This window comes from Rhinolophus sinicus, chromosome 17 (genome assembly GCF_057876585.1).
Source record: "Rhinolophus sinicus isolate RSI-liver-muscle chromosome 17, RSI-T2T, whole genome shotgun sequence".
NCBI classification, from domain to species: Eukaryota; Metazoa; Chordata; class Mammalia; order Chiroptera; family Rhinolophidae; genus Rhinolophus; species Rhinolophus sinicus.
In genome coordinates this window covers 174,639,402-174,654,018 of record NC_142517.1, presented here as the reverse complement: position 1 = coordinate 174,654,018, position 14,617 = coordinate 174,639,402, and the positions used below count along the sequence as shown (strand labels likewise).

The 14,617-nt window shown below is 34.3% G+C and overlaps 1 protein-coding gene across 1 annotated transcript; it reads left to right on the top strand.

Annotated features, from left to right (window-relative positions):
- Positions 1 to 1,646: 1,646 nt before the first annotated feature.
- On the top strand, positions 1,647 to 8,013 carry MSTN (myostatin). Its single transcript, XM_019740713.3, has 3 exons — positions 1,647 to 2,139; positions 3,920 to 4,293; positions 6,302 to 8,013. The coding sequence occupies exons 1-3, from the start codon at positions 1,767 to 1,769 to the stop codon at positions 6,680 to 6,682; spliced, it is 1,128 nt and encodes a 375-aa protein (XP_019596272.1). The 5' UTR covers positions 1,647 to 1,766; the 3' UTR covers positions 6,683 to 8,013.
- The last annotated feature ends 6,604 nt before the right edge of the window (positions 8,014 to 14,617 follow it).

Genomic DNA, 14,617 nt, shown 5'->3' with positions numbered 1-14,617 from the left:
ACCAAACAAATAAAACTTTATAAGCCTGATCTAACATTGTTCCACAACAAAGAGTATCTGAAATCCTTCAGGGCATCTGGTTTGTGTCTGGTTTTCCTTAATCTTTAATAATGGGCACATCTAATGCATTATGTAAGGCCATTTTTTTCTCAAGAGATGTAGATACCTCTTAAGAATTTGATGAAAATGCATTAACTTTTCAGGCTACTGAGTTGCATTTTAGTGCACTGAGGCAGTAAATTAGCATACAATGTGCAAAAGGAGTAGTGACCTGAAAAATAAATATTTCATATGAGCCATTGCATTCTCTTGGGGGAAAAAAAAAATGTAATGTATTAACTCTGTTAGGAGTCCTTAGCTTCCCAAAAAGGAGTAGGAAGAAGAAATCTCCTGTGGCCTGGAAACAGCTTCTGTTTCTTGCTGGCTATGTTTGTTTAGCTCTTTATTAGCCCATTTGATTAGATCTTGTGACTCCCAAAGCTAAAGTTGAGAGTTTGATCCCTACAGAGGCCACTTAAATTTAGAGAACAAAAAGCTCTATTCTCTGCTCACAGACCTTACCCCAAATCCCTGCCAGGTGTCTGCCCTCTGGTCACAAGGAGAAACTGGCAAAGGGGTGCAAACCTATCACAGTATTGGGAAACAAAAAAAAATGGGCACCCTCTTATTGTGGTGCTCTACCTCTTTTGTATCAGAATATTGTGGTGTTCACAATATTCTGATATAATTTATAGAGAATAGAGACCTTATTTTTTACTTTTACCACTGGAAATCTGAGGCAAACTGCAGTTAGTGCCACACTGCCAGTCATAAAATCCATTGTCTTCTTATTCTAAGTTCAGAGGTTTTTCTACCAGCTGACATTATCTTCTTGGAAGTAAACAATGAAGAAACATCTTCTGAGCAATATTAGTCTGCAGCTTCAGGACAGGAAACAACAACAGTAATCAGTCAATAACTGAGCACAATTTTCATATTAATCAGACATAAAATTATTTAAAAATAATTCCATGCACAATACATTATAACAAGTATGATTTTCAACATGTGCTAAAATTTTAGTCAGGAAAAGCTTTTCAAATTATAGCTGAAAATCTTTCACTAGAACTACAATCTTGACTTTTCTTTTCATTCAGGTCTTCCTAATTTAAATTTATATTTCCCTAATTACACAGGAGTAAAGACAACTTAATACAACAAATAAAGTTCTTTTTACTTCAAATCCCTGCCTAAATAATATAAAATCATTTTAATTCTTGAGGAAGTAACATTTCAACTTTTTAAGTAGGAAGTGTAAATTAAGATTTCCTTATTTAAATTATAACTTAAGAGTTTCACATATAAAGAAGATTAATAAGATTTAAGTGTAGTTTATATTATTGTTAGCATAGACTTTAATTTTTCAAATGTCACATATATCTTTCATTATTTGTAGATTTATTTCTTTTATGAAGTACTCAAATGAATCAGCTCACCCTTGACTGTAACAAAATACTGTTTGGTGACTTGTGACAGACAGGGTTTTAACCTCTGACAGCGAGATTCATTGTGGAGCAAGAGCCAATCATAGATCCTGACGACACTTGTCTCATCAAAGTTGGAATATAAAAAGCCACTTGGAATACAGTATAAAAGATTCACTGGTGTGGCAAGTTGTCTCTCCGACTGTACAGGCATTAAAATTTGGCTTGGCATTACTCAAAAGCAAAAGAAAAGTAAAAGAAGGAAATAAGAACAAGGGAAAAGATTGTATTGATTTTAAAATCATGCAAAAACTGCAAATCTATGTTTATATTTACCTGTTTATGCTGATTGTTGCTGGTCCAGTGGATCTAAATGAGAACAGCGAGCAAAAAGAAAATGTGGAAAAAGAGGGGCTGTGTAATGCATGTACTTGGAGACAAAACACTAAATCTTCAAGAATAGAAGCCATAAAAATTCAAATCCTCAGTAAACTTCGCCTGGAAACAGCTCCCAACATTAGCAAAGATGCTATAAGACAACTTTTGCCCAAAGCCCCTCCGCTCCGGGAACTGATTGATCAGTACGATGTCCAGCGAGATGACAGCAGTGATGGCTCCTTGGAAGATGATGATTACCACGCTACGACAGAAACGATCATTACCATGCCTACAGAGTGTAAGTAGTCCTATTAGTGTATAGCAACAATTCTGCCGACCGGTCTAGTGTTTATGAGAAACAGATCTATTTTCAGGCTCTTTTAACAAGCTGTTGGCTTGTATGTAAGTAGGAGGGAAAAGAGGTTTGTTTTTGCAAGATTTCATGAGAAAAGTATTAATGAGACTAATTTCTGAAAATGCTTGCATAGCATTAACGTTATTTAAGTTGTAATGTGACACATACAACATGCGCATGCTTTCACAGCTTAATACCACTAAGGCAATTATTGAAAGAGACTACAAACAATGTTAAAACGTAGATGAAATTTCCTAATTGCATTTGGTGGCTGGAAATATGCATTTGTAGTAATAAGCTTTCTCACTCAGAATAGAGAAAGGAAGAAATTTGCACATGTTTGAGCCTATGTGAGCATTTGCTGAATACCTATACAATGACTTCTGTTATTCGCAATGATTTCTCACAATGTTTTTATGTTCTCCACAAATTAAAATATTCATTTTTGAAAGCTATTACACTGGAGAGCATGAAGAAATATTTTTAAAAATCGTAATGTATTAATAAGAGCAAAGATGAAGCAAGCATAGCATAATGATCACCAGGAGCTGATGATCAGAAAATGCCTAAGAAATAGACATTTTAATCAAGTAGATTACAACTCACAAAGTGTCACTTAAGCCTTGACCATGGTACTGTTGTTGTGGGTCCCCAGTCTGCATATTTCCAGGCAGGAACTTCGCTTACTAAGCTTCTGAAATATTATTTTATTCTTCATGGGAGGGAGGACTATTACCTGTAGTATCTACATTGCTTCTGAAAGAGAATAGAGAATATATTTCAGACCATTCCCATTGCAGTTTAAAATAATAGTCAAGAAAAGGGAGACAGGGACCTTAAGAGAGAAGGCATGACAAGAAAGATTTTGTGCCATGAGTCTGTGATCTTGCTTTACACAGTGCTTTATACACTTTAAACTGGACTTGAAGCAGTTTCAAAATAGTGGTTTCCTTTTAAGTAAGCAACAAATAATTTTCCTTTAAGACCCTGCTCTCAGATAGTCCTGGAGTAGACTTTCCTTATTTATAAACAATCTTGGAAAAACCAAGAGGAAAGCAATTTCTAAGTGCTTCTGCTTACACTGACAGCTTGGCACGAAAGACAGTATTTTCTAAATTTTGAGATAGCCTGAATGTAACATTTACATTTTGGTGCTAATTACCTGCTTAGTTTTGTTCCTTTAAAAGGCTATTCCAGTGCCAAAATGTAACAGATGTACTATATTTTCTACTAATTCCCGAGGCTCAGTTAACTGCTCAGTGTGTCTTGTCCCCAGGTAATTCAGGCCTGGGGGAAGGGTTCCTTCTACCAGACTGATTGGTACAGCTGCTCAGTAAGTGTAACTACTCAGATTCCCAAAGAATTCTAAGTGGATGTTCCTCCACGGTGTCTCTTGTTCTCTCTAATCATCATCATTTTAAAATCTCATCCACTGTTCATTCCTTCATAGAATTTTCCTTCGTCCATAATTCTCTGGAAAGGGAGTAGATCCCTCATAAACAGCTGAAAAAACATGTATCAAAAAAATTCTGAAAAGCTAGAGTAATTATTTTATTTGATATTTTTTCTGAGTTATGAATGAAATTCTACAGTTTTTTATTTTAAAAGACTAGATATACAATCATTAATCCCATAGAAAACATGCTCACCAATTAGTTATGAAGGGGGTTGTTCATTGTTTATGAGAAATAATTTCAGTAACTCTTTTCTTAATCACTTATAGCTGATCTTCTAATGCAAGTGGAAGGAAAACCCAAATGTTGCTTCTTTAAATTTAGCTCTAAAATACAATACAATAAAGTAGTAAAGGCCCAACTATGGATATATCTGAGACCCGTCAAGACTCCTACAACAGTGTTTGTGCAAATCCTGAGACTCATCAAACCCATGAAAGACGGTACAAGGTATACTGGAATCCGATCTCTGAAACTTGACATGAACCCAGGCACTGGTATTTGGCAGAGCATTGACGTGAAGACAGTGTTGCAAAATTGGCTCAAACAACCTGAATCCAACTTAGGCATTGAAATCAAAGCTTTAGATGAGAATGGTCATGATCTTGCTGTAACCTTCCCAGGACCAGGAGAAGATGGGCTGGTAAGTGATAACTGAAAATCACATTCTAACAACCTTGTTATGTTATCATCATAATGTGAATGAATAATAGTGGAAAATAGCCACCAACTTCCTAAGCTCATAAGCCAGACAAAGGTATCTTATCCTAATGGCAGCCCTGTACCCAATAAAAGTAGGTATCTAATTTCATATCCTATGAAACACCCTCTTGATACTTTTACTTTGCATGAGATTAAATAAAAGTTGTACCATAGTCCTTAACTTCTTAGGTAGTTCTTTTGAATTGGGAATGAAATATAAAGTACTTTTCATGGATATGTTACATGATAACATGAAAAAATCATGAAATCTTCATAGTGGATTCTAGTATCTATCCAACAGATTAAAACATTTTTTCCCCCAGATGAGTGAAATGTGTTGAAATTTTCTGGCTAAATAAAGCAGAAAAAAACAAACTTTAAAAATTATAATTAAAATGAAATGCTTTTATTTATAGCAATTAACTAAGTACAATATGTTTAGGCTTATATTTTATTAAATACACTACATTTAAGGTCCCTCATTATAAATATGTTCATTACTTTATAGGCTGTTGATGCACTGATGTATATGTAGATTAACTTGTGAATTATGCTAAGAAAATTAAATTTCCAGGCCAGTTAACCTGTGTTGCCCAGCTTATTTCTGAGCTGCCTTACCATTCTTTTGCAAGAGTTTACTTAGGTAGTGCCAACTAATTTAATATCAGGCTAAGCAGATGACAGTACTTTATATATTATAAAAATTAACAAAAACAATTTAAAACCTATACATTTAGTTACTCTCTGGCTTACCTACGTTTCTGTTTACTTCTGTTTTCAAAAACTTATTTAATGGGACCATATATTTTAATTTCATCTATTGGCATAATTTACAATAAAAGATTATACTTGCAATCAATAAATGTTATCTTTTTAGCTCTTAAATGGTCTCATTTATAAAGAATATATAATTAATAACTCAGATATACTTTAATGAAAACATATTCTTTAAGAGATTATACAATTTTCCAAATTATTTATTTTTCTTTAAATATGCTGCATAAAGTGTTATTGAATCTTAAAAATGACTGTTATTGTTTTTATAACCTTAAGTATCAATAACTACTAGATCTACTTTCATTTTGGTATAGGACAAAAACTACCATTAACTATTTAAGAAAGTGTTCTTTTTTATAGGTGGCAATTTAATGATCAAAGTTGGTGAAGTGATAGGTTGTTATTATTAAACAGATGGTTAATATGACATAGTCCTCAGATATTTCCATGTAAAAGGAAAAAAGTCCCAAATGAATGACAAGATTGAGACGGGGAAAGAATTAAAAATTACTGTTTAAATATCTGTATACAAACATTTTTCAGCAAAAGAATAGAGGAAATATTTTTCAATCTATCCCTCCCTCTCTTAGGGTTTCTCTTTCCAACCCACCGTACATACCACCACCTTCATCACCCTACCTTCCTTTTCCCCATTAAAATCCATACAATGTTGGGAGGTAACTATTTTGTTCTGATTTTAATATCCAAGTTTTCCTGAGTAGAGGATGGATGAGTATACCTATCTCTCCAGGAGTCATCAGACATATTTAGCCAACATATTTGATCAACAAGTGTGAAAAGGGAGTAACCTCTTCCCTCCCTCCTTCCTTCCCTCCCCCCCTCACTCCCCCCTCTTTCCCTTTCTTCTTATAAATATTCTGTAAATATTTTCAGAGCATCTCTTACATGCCAGGCATTGGGACACTCAACCTGGGGAAAACACAAATTAAAAAGATATAGCTCTGACACAGGGGTATTTGTATTGCTGCTATTTACTTTTGAGCCATAGGGAAGAATCAAGGCTAGTGTAAATTAAAATCCCTTAATGCTGTGCCTTTAAAAAATAAATGTGGTATGAGAAAAATGATTCCCTCTTCAGTAATGACTGCTTGAGGTAGGAAACTGTTTCAGGATCTATAAATTTTACTGATTGTTCTTTCTTTTTCATATAGAATCCCTTTTTAGAAGTCAAGGTAACAGACACACCAAAAAGATCCAGAAGAGATTTTGGACTTGACTGTGATGAGCACTCAACAGAATCTCGATGCTGTCGTTACCCTCTAACTGTGGATTTTGAAGCTTTTGGATGGGATTGGATAATTGCACCCAAAAGATACAAGGCCAATTACTGCTCTGGAGAGTGTGAATTTGTATTTTTACAAAAATATCCTCATACTCATCTTGTACACCAAGCAAACCCCAGAGGTTCAGCAGGCCCCTGCTGTACTCCCACAAAGATGTCACCAATTAACATGCTATATTTTAATGGCAAAGAACAAATAATATATGGGAAAATTCCAGCCATGGTAGTAGATCGCTGTGGGTGCTCCTGAGATTTATATTTGGTTCATAACTTCCTAAAACATGGAAGACCTTCCCCTCAACAATTTTGAAACTGTGAAATTATGTACCACAGGCTATAAGCCTAGAGTATGCTATAGTCACTTAAGCACAAACTACAGTATATGAACTAAAAGAGAGAATATATGCAATGGTTGGCATTTAACCATCAAAATAAATCATACAATGAAAAGTTTTATGATTTCCAGAGTTTTTGAACTGGGAGATCAAATTACATTTATGTTCATATATGTATATATATTACAACATATGCAGGTAAATGAAAGCAATTCTCCTTGTGTTCTAGTGAATTAAAGGAGTATGCTTTAAAGTCTATTTCTTTAGAGTTTCATTTAGTGTTCACAGAAAAATCTATATATAGTATTGGTAAAATGCAGGATTGTTATATACCATCATTTGAATCATCCTTATACACTTGAATTTATATTGTATGGTAGCATACTTGGTAAGATGAAATTCCACAAAAATAGGAATGATACACCATATGCAAATTCCCATTCCTATTATGATTGGTACAATTACATTAACAATCCCTGCCAATGGTGCTAATACAATAAGCTGAATGGCTGATGTTATCAAGTAAAAAACATTCAGTAAAATAATAAGTTCCTCCTTTCTTCAGGTGTACTTTCATACACCTCCAAATGGGGAATGGATTTTCTTTAATAAAAGAAGAATCATTTTTGTAGCATACTTGGAGAAACTGCATTATCTTAAAAGGCAGCCCCAAAGTATTCCTTTTAATCAAAATTTGAAAATTACAAAAATTTCAAAATTACAGCCTGTCTTTGCAGCATTGCAGTTTTTATGACAAACTAATGAAAATGACAAATTCTATCAATATTGTATAAAAAGACTTTGAAACAATTGCATTTATATAATATGTATACAATATTGTTTTGTAAATAAGTGTCTCCTTTTTTATTTACTTTGGTATATTTTTACAGTAAGGACATTTCAAATTAAGTATTAAGGCACAAAGACATGTCATGTATGACAGAAAAACATCTGTTTATATTTCAGAGCAAATTAGCAGATTAAATAGTGGTCTTAAAACTCCATATGCTAATGGTTAGATGGTTATATTACAATCATTTTATATTTTTTTACATTATTACCATTCACTTATGGATTGATGAGGGCTGTATAATGTGAATGTGAAATTTCAATGGTTTACTGTCATTGTATTCAAATCTCAACGTTCCATTATTTTAATACTTATAAATATTATTAAGCATACCAAAATGATTTCACTCTATTATCTGAAATGCAGAATAATAAACTGATGATATCTTAACAAGAATTGTTCATTTTATAATTCAGTAATGAATCTACTTCTTCATATATTTACTTCTGCTTTGTAAATTAGGATTTTGTTAATCAAATTCATTGTACTTATGATTAAGTGAAATTATTTCTTACATCTAATGTGTGGAAACAATATAAATTATATTAAAGTGTTTTCACTTTTTTTGAAAGATACAACAGTTTTATGTTATGAAGAGTAACTCTGGATTTCTGATTTTCACTTTATTATCAAAGTCTAATGGTTTAGCACAAAAGTTTGGTTTGGGAATTTTAGGTCTGTTACTCTAGTTCTTGTGAGAGAAATTCCTGTTAATTTTGTCCTAGTCAAGTTGCTTTACACATACAAAAGCAAGAACTGGTTGTATCTGTTTCATGTCTCTTTATCTTGACCTGAAAACTATTTATATGTTTTCATAGGTTCAATTTCCAAATGATTGCCGTTGGCAAAGGTATATGGTCCTAGAGTTACAAGCTCTACTGAAGCCACAGGGACATAGCATCTTTTTCCTAGCACTGAGTGATACTGGCACATTTATCTGAGATTTGAGGGCACCAATTTTCAAATTGAATTGAAAAATAAAGTGCCTAGAAATCCTTAAGTGCTACACTATTCAAAAATATTTTTGAGGTGCACTCTCGTTCCGCCCCTTATTGGTTTAGTAACTTAGCTGTAAAGCAGTGACTAAGTCTAATGGTGGAGGTGAATAAAATTTTCAATAGTGTCATGGTTCCTGAATAATTCATAATTAATGTAAAATTAATTTTTAATCACCAATAATATTACAGCAATTTCCACTCATACAAAGTGTAGTACCTTTTTCTAATTTTCATACTGACATATTTAACATTGACAAGCCTGGAGCTGTAAGGGGGTTCCTCCTGCGGGGGAAGGAGCCAACTACAGTGATGGGGTGAGGCCATTTCCAGTTGCATACACTAAACTAATTCTTCCAGGGCCGTGACCCTAAAGTCTGGGGCAGCAGGCCCATGAACATACCTTAGACTTTAGAGTACAAATAACTGGGGACCTTGATGTCTATGGTGAGGACTGAGGAAGGAAGACCCTCAGTTTCCAAGGACCCAGTTACTGGACTCCCCAATTTTTATGTTCACCCTTCTCATGGGGCCCTAGGATCACATCACCAACCTCATCATATGGCCCTCTCTTGTAAGGAAGCATCAGGACCAATCTCTTCTGTGACAGGACCTAGGCACATCAGGACGAGGTCCTAGAAATGGCAAGCGTATTCTGCCAGTCAGCCTGTGGGCACATCACTTTCTCATTTTTGGCACCCCGAGAATATTCACTTGTGATACATAATACTAAGTCCCTAAGATTTTCAGAAAACATATAAAGTTCAATGCAGTGTGTCAGTTTTAAAATTCTGAATGTTTTGTAATGCTTCCCACAAACCTGTATTAGTTTAAAAAATAATAAAAATAAAAACAAACAAAAAACCTTTTTTAAACTCTACAGTTCTTTTTGTATCCAAGTTGGTTTTTGTACGTCCGCATAAAATTTTATTAAAGTAAAGAAGGCAATAATTTGATATTGACAGTAACTAACTACATTAGAGCTCCCTTATTCTATTCCCCCCACACACAAAAAAAACACCTAATTCATTTCACTTTAAACCTCGATACACAAACATTAGAATGTCAATGACCATTTTTAAGCCTGTTGAAAACTCTGGACACTCTCACCAGAAAAAAAACAACACCCTCATATTTTTGCATATAGTATCAGGGAATTTACAGTTTTCCTAGGGCTCATTCATAGAACCTAGCTTAAAAAACCTTGGGAGGGATACTGAATTTTCCTTCTTAAGATAAAAATTATTTATGAAATAATATATTTATAAAGACCAGCTTTCCAATTAAAAAGTTTTAGTCATTAAAGAATTTGAGTTTGAAAAAAAGAAAATAAATATCAAGTCAACCTGGATGTCTTAACATGCTAAAACCCTTATTTGTTTACCAAAACATTCTATGCTTCTTAAGGCTTATCTAATTACCAACTGGCAACTCTGTGATAGACAAGTGAATAAAAAGCACTTCAAATTATGAACTCAAATTCTTTTTATGTGTCAACAACAAAATCAAGAACTAATCAGGGCTGATGTGTGGGTGCCAGAATCAGGAGGGTATGAGATGATAATATTTACTGAGTACCAGATTTGTGTCAGGCACTTTTCTGACATGCTCAGTGTGGGGGACATGAGAGTCCCCAATATACGAGTACAGAAGAGAACTCTGAGGAACGGAGACAATAGGAGGTATCTCAGTGGTCCGGCCTATATTTGAATTAAGAGCAATAATGATTCATTCCTCCAGTTACAACAATTCTTCATTAAGCCCTAATGGAAGAATGAAACTATGTTTTTTAATGTTTATGTTTGTAATGTAGCTTTCTTTTGATTCAGCATTAGTTTTTGCAAAAGGTTGTGTGGCTGCATTTTAGTGAGGGAGGGGCAGAGTTGGTATGAATGAGAATGTGGATAAAGAGCAGGTGATTAGCAAAGCAGAGAGAGGTACACACAGAAATGGAAAGGGGTCGGTGTCATAGGATGTGAGAGCTAGAAAAGATCTTAGAGAGCATCTAATTTACATGTGACCAAATTGAAGTCTAAAGACAGGGTTTCCCAAATTTGAATAGAGAATTCGTTCAAAAACCAGACTAGAACTCTGAAATGCTAGAGTACAATGGATGGTGGGTCAGAGTGAGAGGAATGATTCCAAAAGACAAAATACAGGAGGGCTAAAAACAGAAAAGCTCAGGGTCATGGATTATTAACTGGGAATGTCAATACTGAACACTAAATAAATGTCCATAGGATTATAATAATTTACACCTATTTAAATAAATCTTTAATCAACCTGGAGATTTTCTTGGACAAATAGACTCTGATGGGACATCTATGGTAGCATCTGATTAAAACCACCACTCTGTTGGGTATAGGAACAAAAATTAAAATAATTAATTAATAATTATATAGCTTCAAAGTGCTTTCACATTAATGATATAATTTTATCTCCATAATGCTGAAAGTTAAGTATTATTATACCCATTTCATAGAGGAAATTGAGGCTAAGAGACATTAATTATATTACCGAAAGAAACATAGTATTTATATTTGTACACTAATTATATAAGAAATAGAAACCTATCAATTATACCTCAATTTAAAAAAAATAGAAATCTAAATCAATGTTAATTTGTTTGATCATTCATTCCAATAGTACTTATTAAAAATGTAGCGTGGCCAGAAACTCCATTTAAAATAGGAAATGATCACTTTTTTAAATAAAACACATGAATACTACCCCATAATATAACTAGTAAATTAAAACATAGGCTAAAATGTAATATGCAAGTCATGACTTGCCTGGCATGTGACATATAGTGTTGAAATTTCATTTCCATGGTCATTCAGTTCCAGTTTACACACTGCAAAACACATCAAAGTAAACTATACTAATTTTGGTCATCCCTGAGTAAGATGTCAAGCAATGCAATGTACTAAATTTAGTTCATTCATGTCGAGATGGAATTTTCCAGAGGAAGTCTTTAGAAAATGAACACATTTTCATTAGACAGCATGCATGGTTAATAGAAGACAATCTTTGTTGCCATTTAAAATGCAAGACAGAAGGAATATTTACATATATTTTACTAGATTACATATCAAAATACTTCAATGAATATCACATCCTGTCAAAACCACAGGATGCTCTTGAATATAAGATTTTACATATGAAGCTGCCCATTTTGATAGACATAAATGTATGTGTAATAATAACAGATAACTCAGTAATAATCTCTAATAAAGGATGAATATCTCACTTCAGCTATGGCTTAACATTATGCAAAATATTCCTGATACACAAATACTCGTATATTGTCTAGAGATGAAACAAAGACATACATGATTAATTTTCATTTATTCCAGTTTTGGATCACTGTGGGAAAAGTTTTTAGGATTGTAATGCTATTATCTCTGCTCCATAATAAAGGTGATGCTTATATTAGACTCATACATATATTTACTTTCGTTAAAAGTTGACTTTAATAAAATACTCTTCTATTCTACATATGCATTATAGGCAAAACACTATTCACTAGAATTAGCTTATAGAGATCTAAAACATATTCCCAGATTCTGATGCTAAGGAGATCTGTTGGAAAGTTCTCATGAGAAGATCCAACAGCTAAATTTGATTCAATTAATTTTAAAGGTCACTTTAAATCAAAAATGTGAAAAGATTAACTTACTAACTCACCTCTTTGTTTTCCTAACCATTCAAGATTATCTATTAAGAAAATGTTTTTCTATAAGTGTTATGTTCTCTTTTTTCCTAACGTCTGATGGACACTATTGAGGACAAAATCAGATTATGCGGTTTTGGCCATGGATCCTCCACAAGACTTTCCCAGATCCGCTCCCACGGACACTAACTCTGACTAAGAAGCCAAACGTCTCTTGGCTCTGTTCCCACGGAACTTAGAATTCTGGCATAACCTCTCTACCGGGCCAAAACAGAACATGTCAATACAAGAACGTGTGCCTACATCATGACATCAGAGCCTCATAACGCTGAGAGAGAATTCTGAAAGTGAAAATCAAGCATAAAACACCAATTTACTGAAGTGACTGTGGGAGAAAATCCAAATTGTTAAATGGAAACAATCAGGCAGTCCTTGAGGCAACTGCTTGGCTTCCAGCTCCAAGAATGTCTTCCTGAAAAGCTGCATACTTCTCAGCAACTCAAGTAATGGCATGAGTGATGTGGCTGCCTGCACCCAAAGTAAAGGATTCTACTGAGGAACCTCAGGTCCTCTTGGGCTCTGAACCAGGTCAGGTGCCATGGGACAGAAATTACAGCAGAAAAGAGCAGATGAGGATAGTCCTCCCTACTTGTGGATCTATCTGGGCAGCCAGTAAACTTGTTGCAAAGCCTAGAATGGACCAGGACCTGTGTCTTAGAGTGAACTTAAATTCCTTACAGCTAGAGTCAGACAGAATTCTAAGGAAGTTGCAGAGGATTGATGAAAACCTAGCTAGGTTCCCACCTACTCCTAGGTCAGGATGCATCCCTATGACTAAAACAAATTGCACTAATTGGGACTCTGCTGGGAGAAATAGTCCTGCAACTGCAGTGACAGCAGAGCTCTCTGCTTTGCTGATAGAGGTGGGTGGACTATGAACAGAGAGCCCCACTTTGTTTGACCAGATGTTTGACCAAAGATTCCTGGTACTGGCCAAAGAGAGCTATGTCACTTCAGGACAGAATTTGTGCTAGCAGAGGCTGGAATTTGGCTATGTATTTGTTGACACGACATATATTGTATTGATACAATATATCTGTTGACCAGGTATATTACCTATTCAGTGTGCTCATATGTGCTGTTCAGCATGGCAAGGAATAAACCACCCACAGGATCTTGGACAAGAAGCATGAGTATTTACTTACAACAGAAACGCATTATATAGATATTATTATCTCCATTTTAAAATGAGGAAGTTGAGGATCAGAGAGACTCATGAAAAATAATTGACTAAAATGAGTGCATGCATGATGGGAGAAGCACAAATACAAATGTAGTGGTAAAATGTTTTGGTCATTAGCTCAGATGTGAAAAAAATATAACTTTTAATTGTTGTAAAACTGACATCAGCTTTTACCTAAAGCCCCCCTCATTCTATAGCACCATTTCTAGTTTATACATGCAACGTCATGATGTCAGTGGGAACCACGTACGTGATGCTTACCATCTTCCTGGACCTCACTCAGAAAATAATTCACAACATCCCCCTACACTCAAAGATCTAAACTTAAAGGAGGATTGCAATGTGTCTCTACCACCTTATGTCCAGCTCGGTCTATGACGTAGGCATCAAAAAACACCAACGTCTGAAGCTTCTCTCTTCCCATCAAATTCACTCCCGTCATCAGCTCAGGAGGTCTTTATGTGAGAAGATACAGGAGTAGGATCTGGCTGACTGAATCTATTTACTAACTCTTTATATTTCATACATGAACCTAGACTCTTGAACTTAAAAGATAAATACTTGCCACCTATTTTTTCTGATTCTGATCTGATAAGTATCCCTTGGAAATATATGATCTTTTAATAAATCACAGTGTTAATTCTCACTAATAATAAATTAAAATGACATATTATCCTTTCACCTACAAATGCACTACATTTTTATATTATCTAGTGTTATTAGTAATGTGATCATAAATGAATACTCTATGCATTGCCTGCAGAAAGGCTTTGAACAGTTGCCTTCCAATATTTAACAAGATCCTTAAAAGTCCACACATAGATTTTACTTCTAAAATTTTATCCAAAGATAACTGAGATGTACATATGTATGTAAAATCATGTTTTTATTATTTTAAGAAATTGGAAATAACATATTCCAACAATAGGGAATGGTTATATTGCTTATGATAGATTCAGTAATAGCATATTCAAATGTAAAGATATGTATGAGGTCTGACAGCTAAGTTCATGAACTTGTTGCAACGATGTTGCTAACCTTTTTTTGATATCAGAGGGATGATTCATTATGAATTTGTACCAACTGGAC

Coding starts and splice junctions, on each gene's coding strand:
- MSTN (XM_019740713.3), top strand. CDS start 1,767: ATGCAAAAACTGCAAATCTATGTTTATATTTACCTGTTTATGCTGATT. Junction 2,140..3,919: donor CATTACCATGCCTACAGAGT/GTAAGTAGTCCT, acceptor AATCACTTATAG/CTGATCTTCTAATGCAAGTG. Junction 4,294..6,301: donor GACCAGGAGAAGATGGGCTG/GTAAGTGATAAC, acceptor TTTTTCATATAG/AATCCCTTTTTAGAAGTCAA.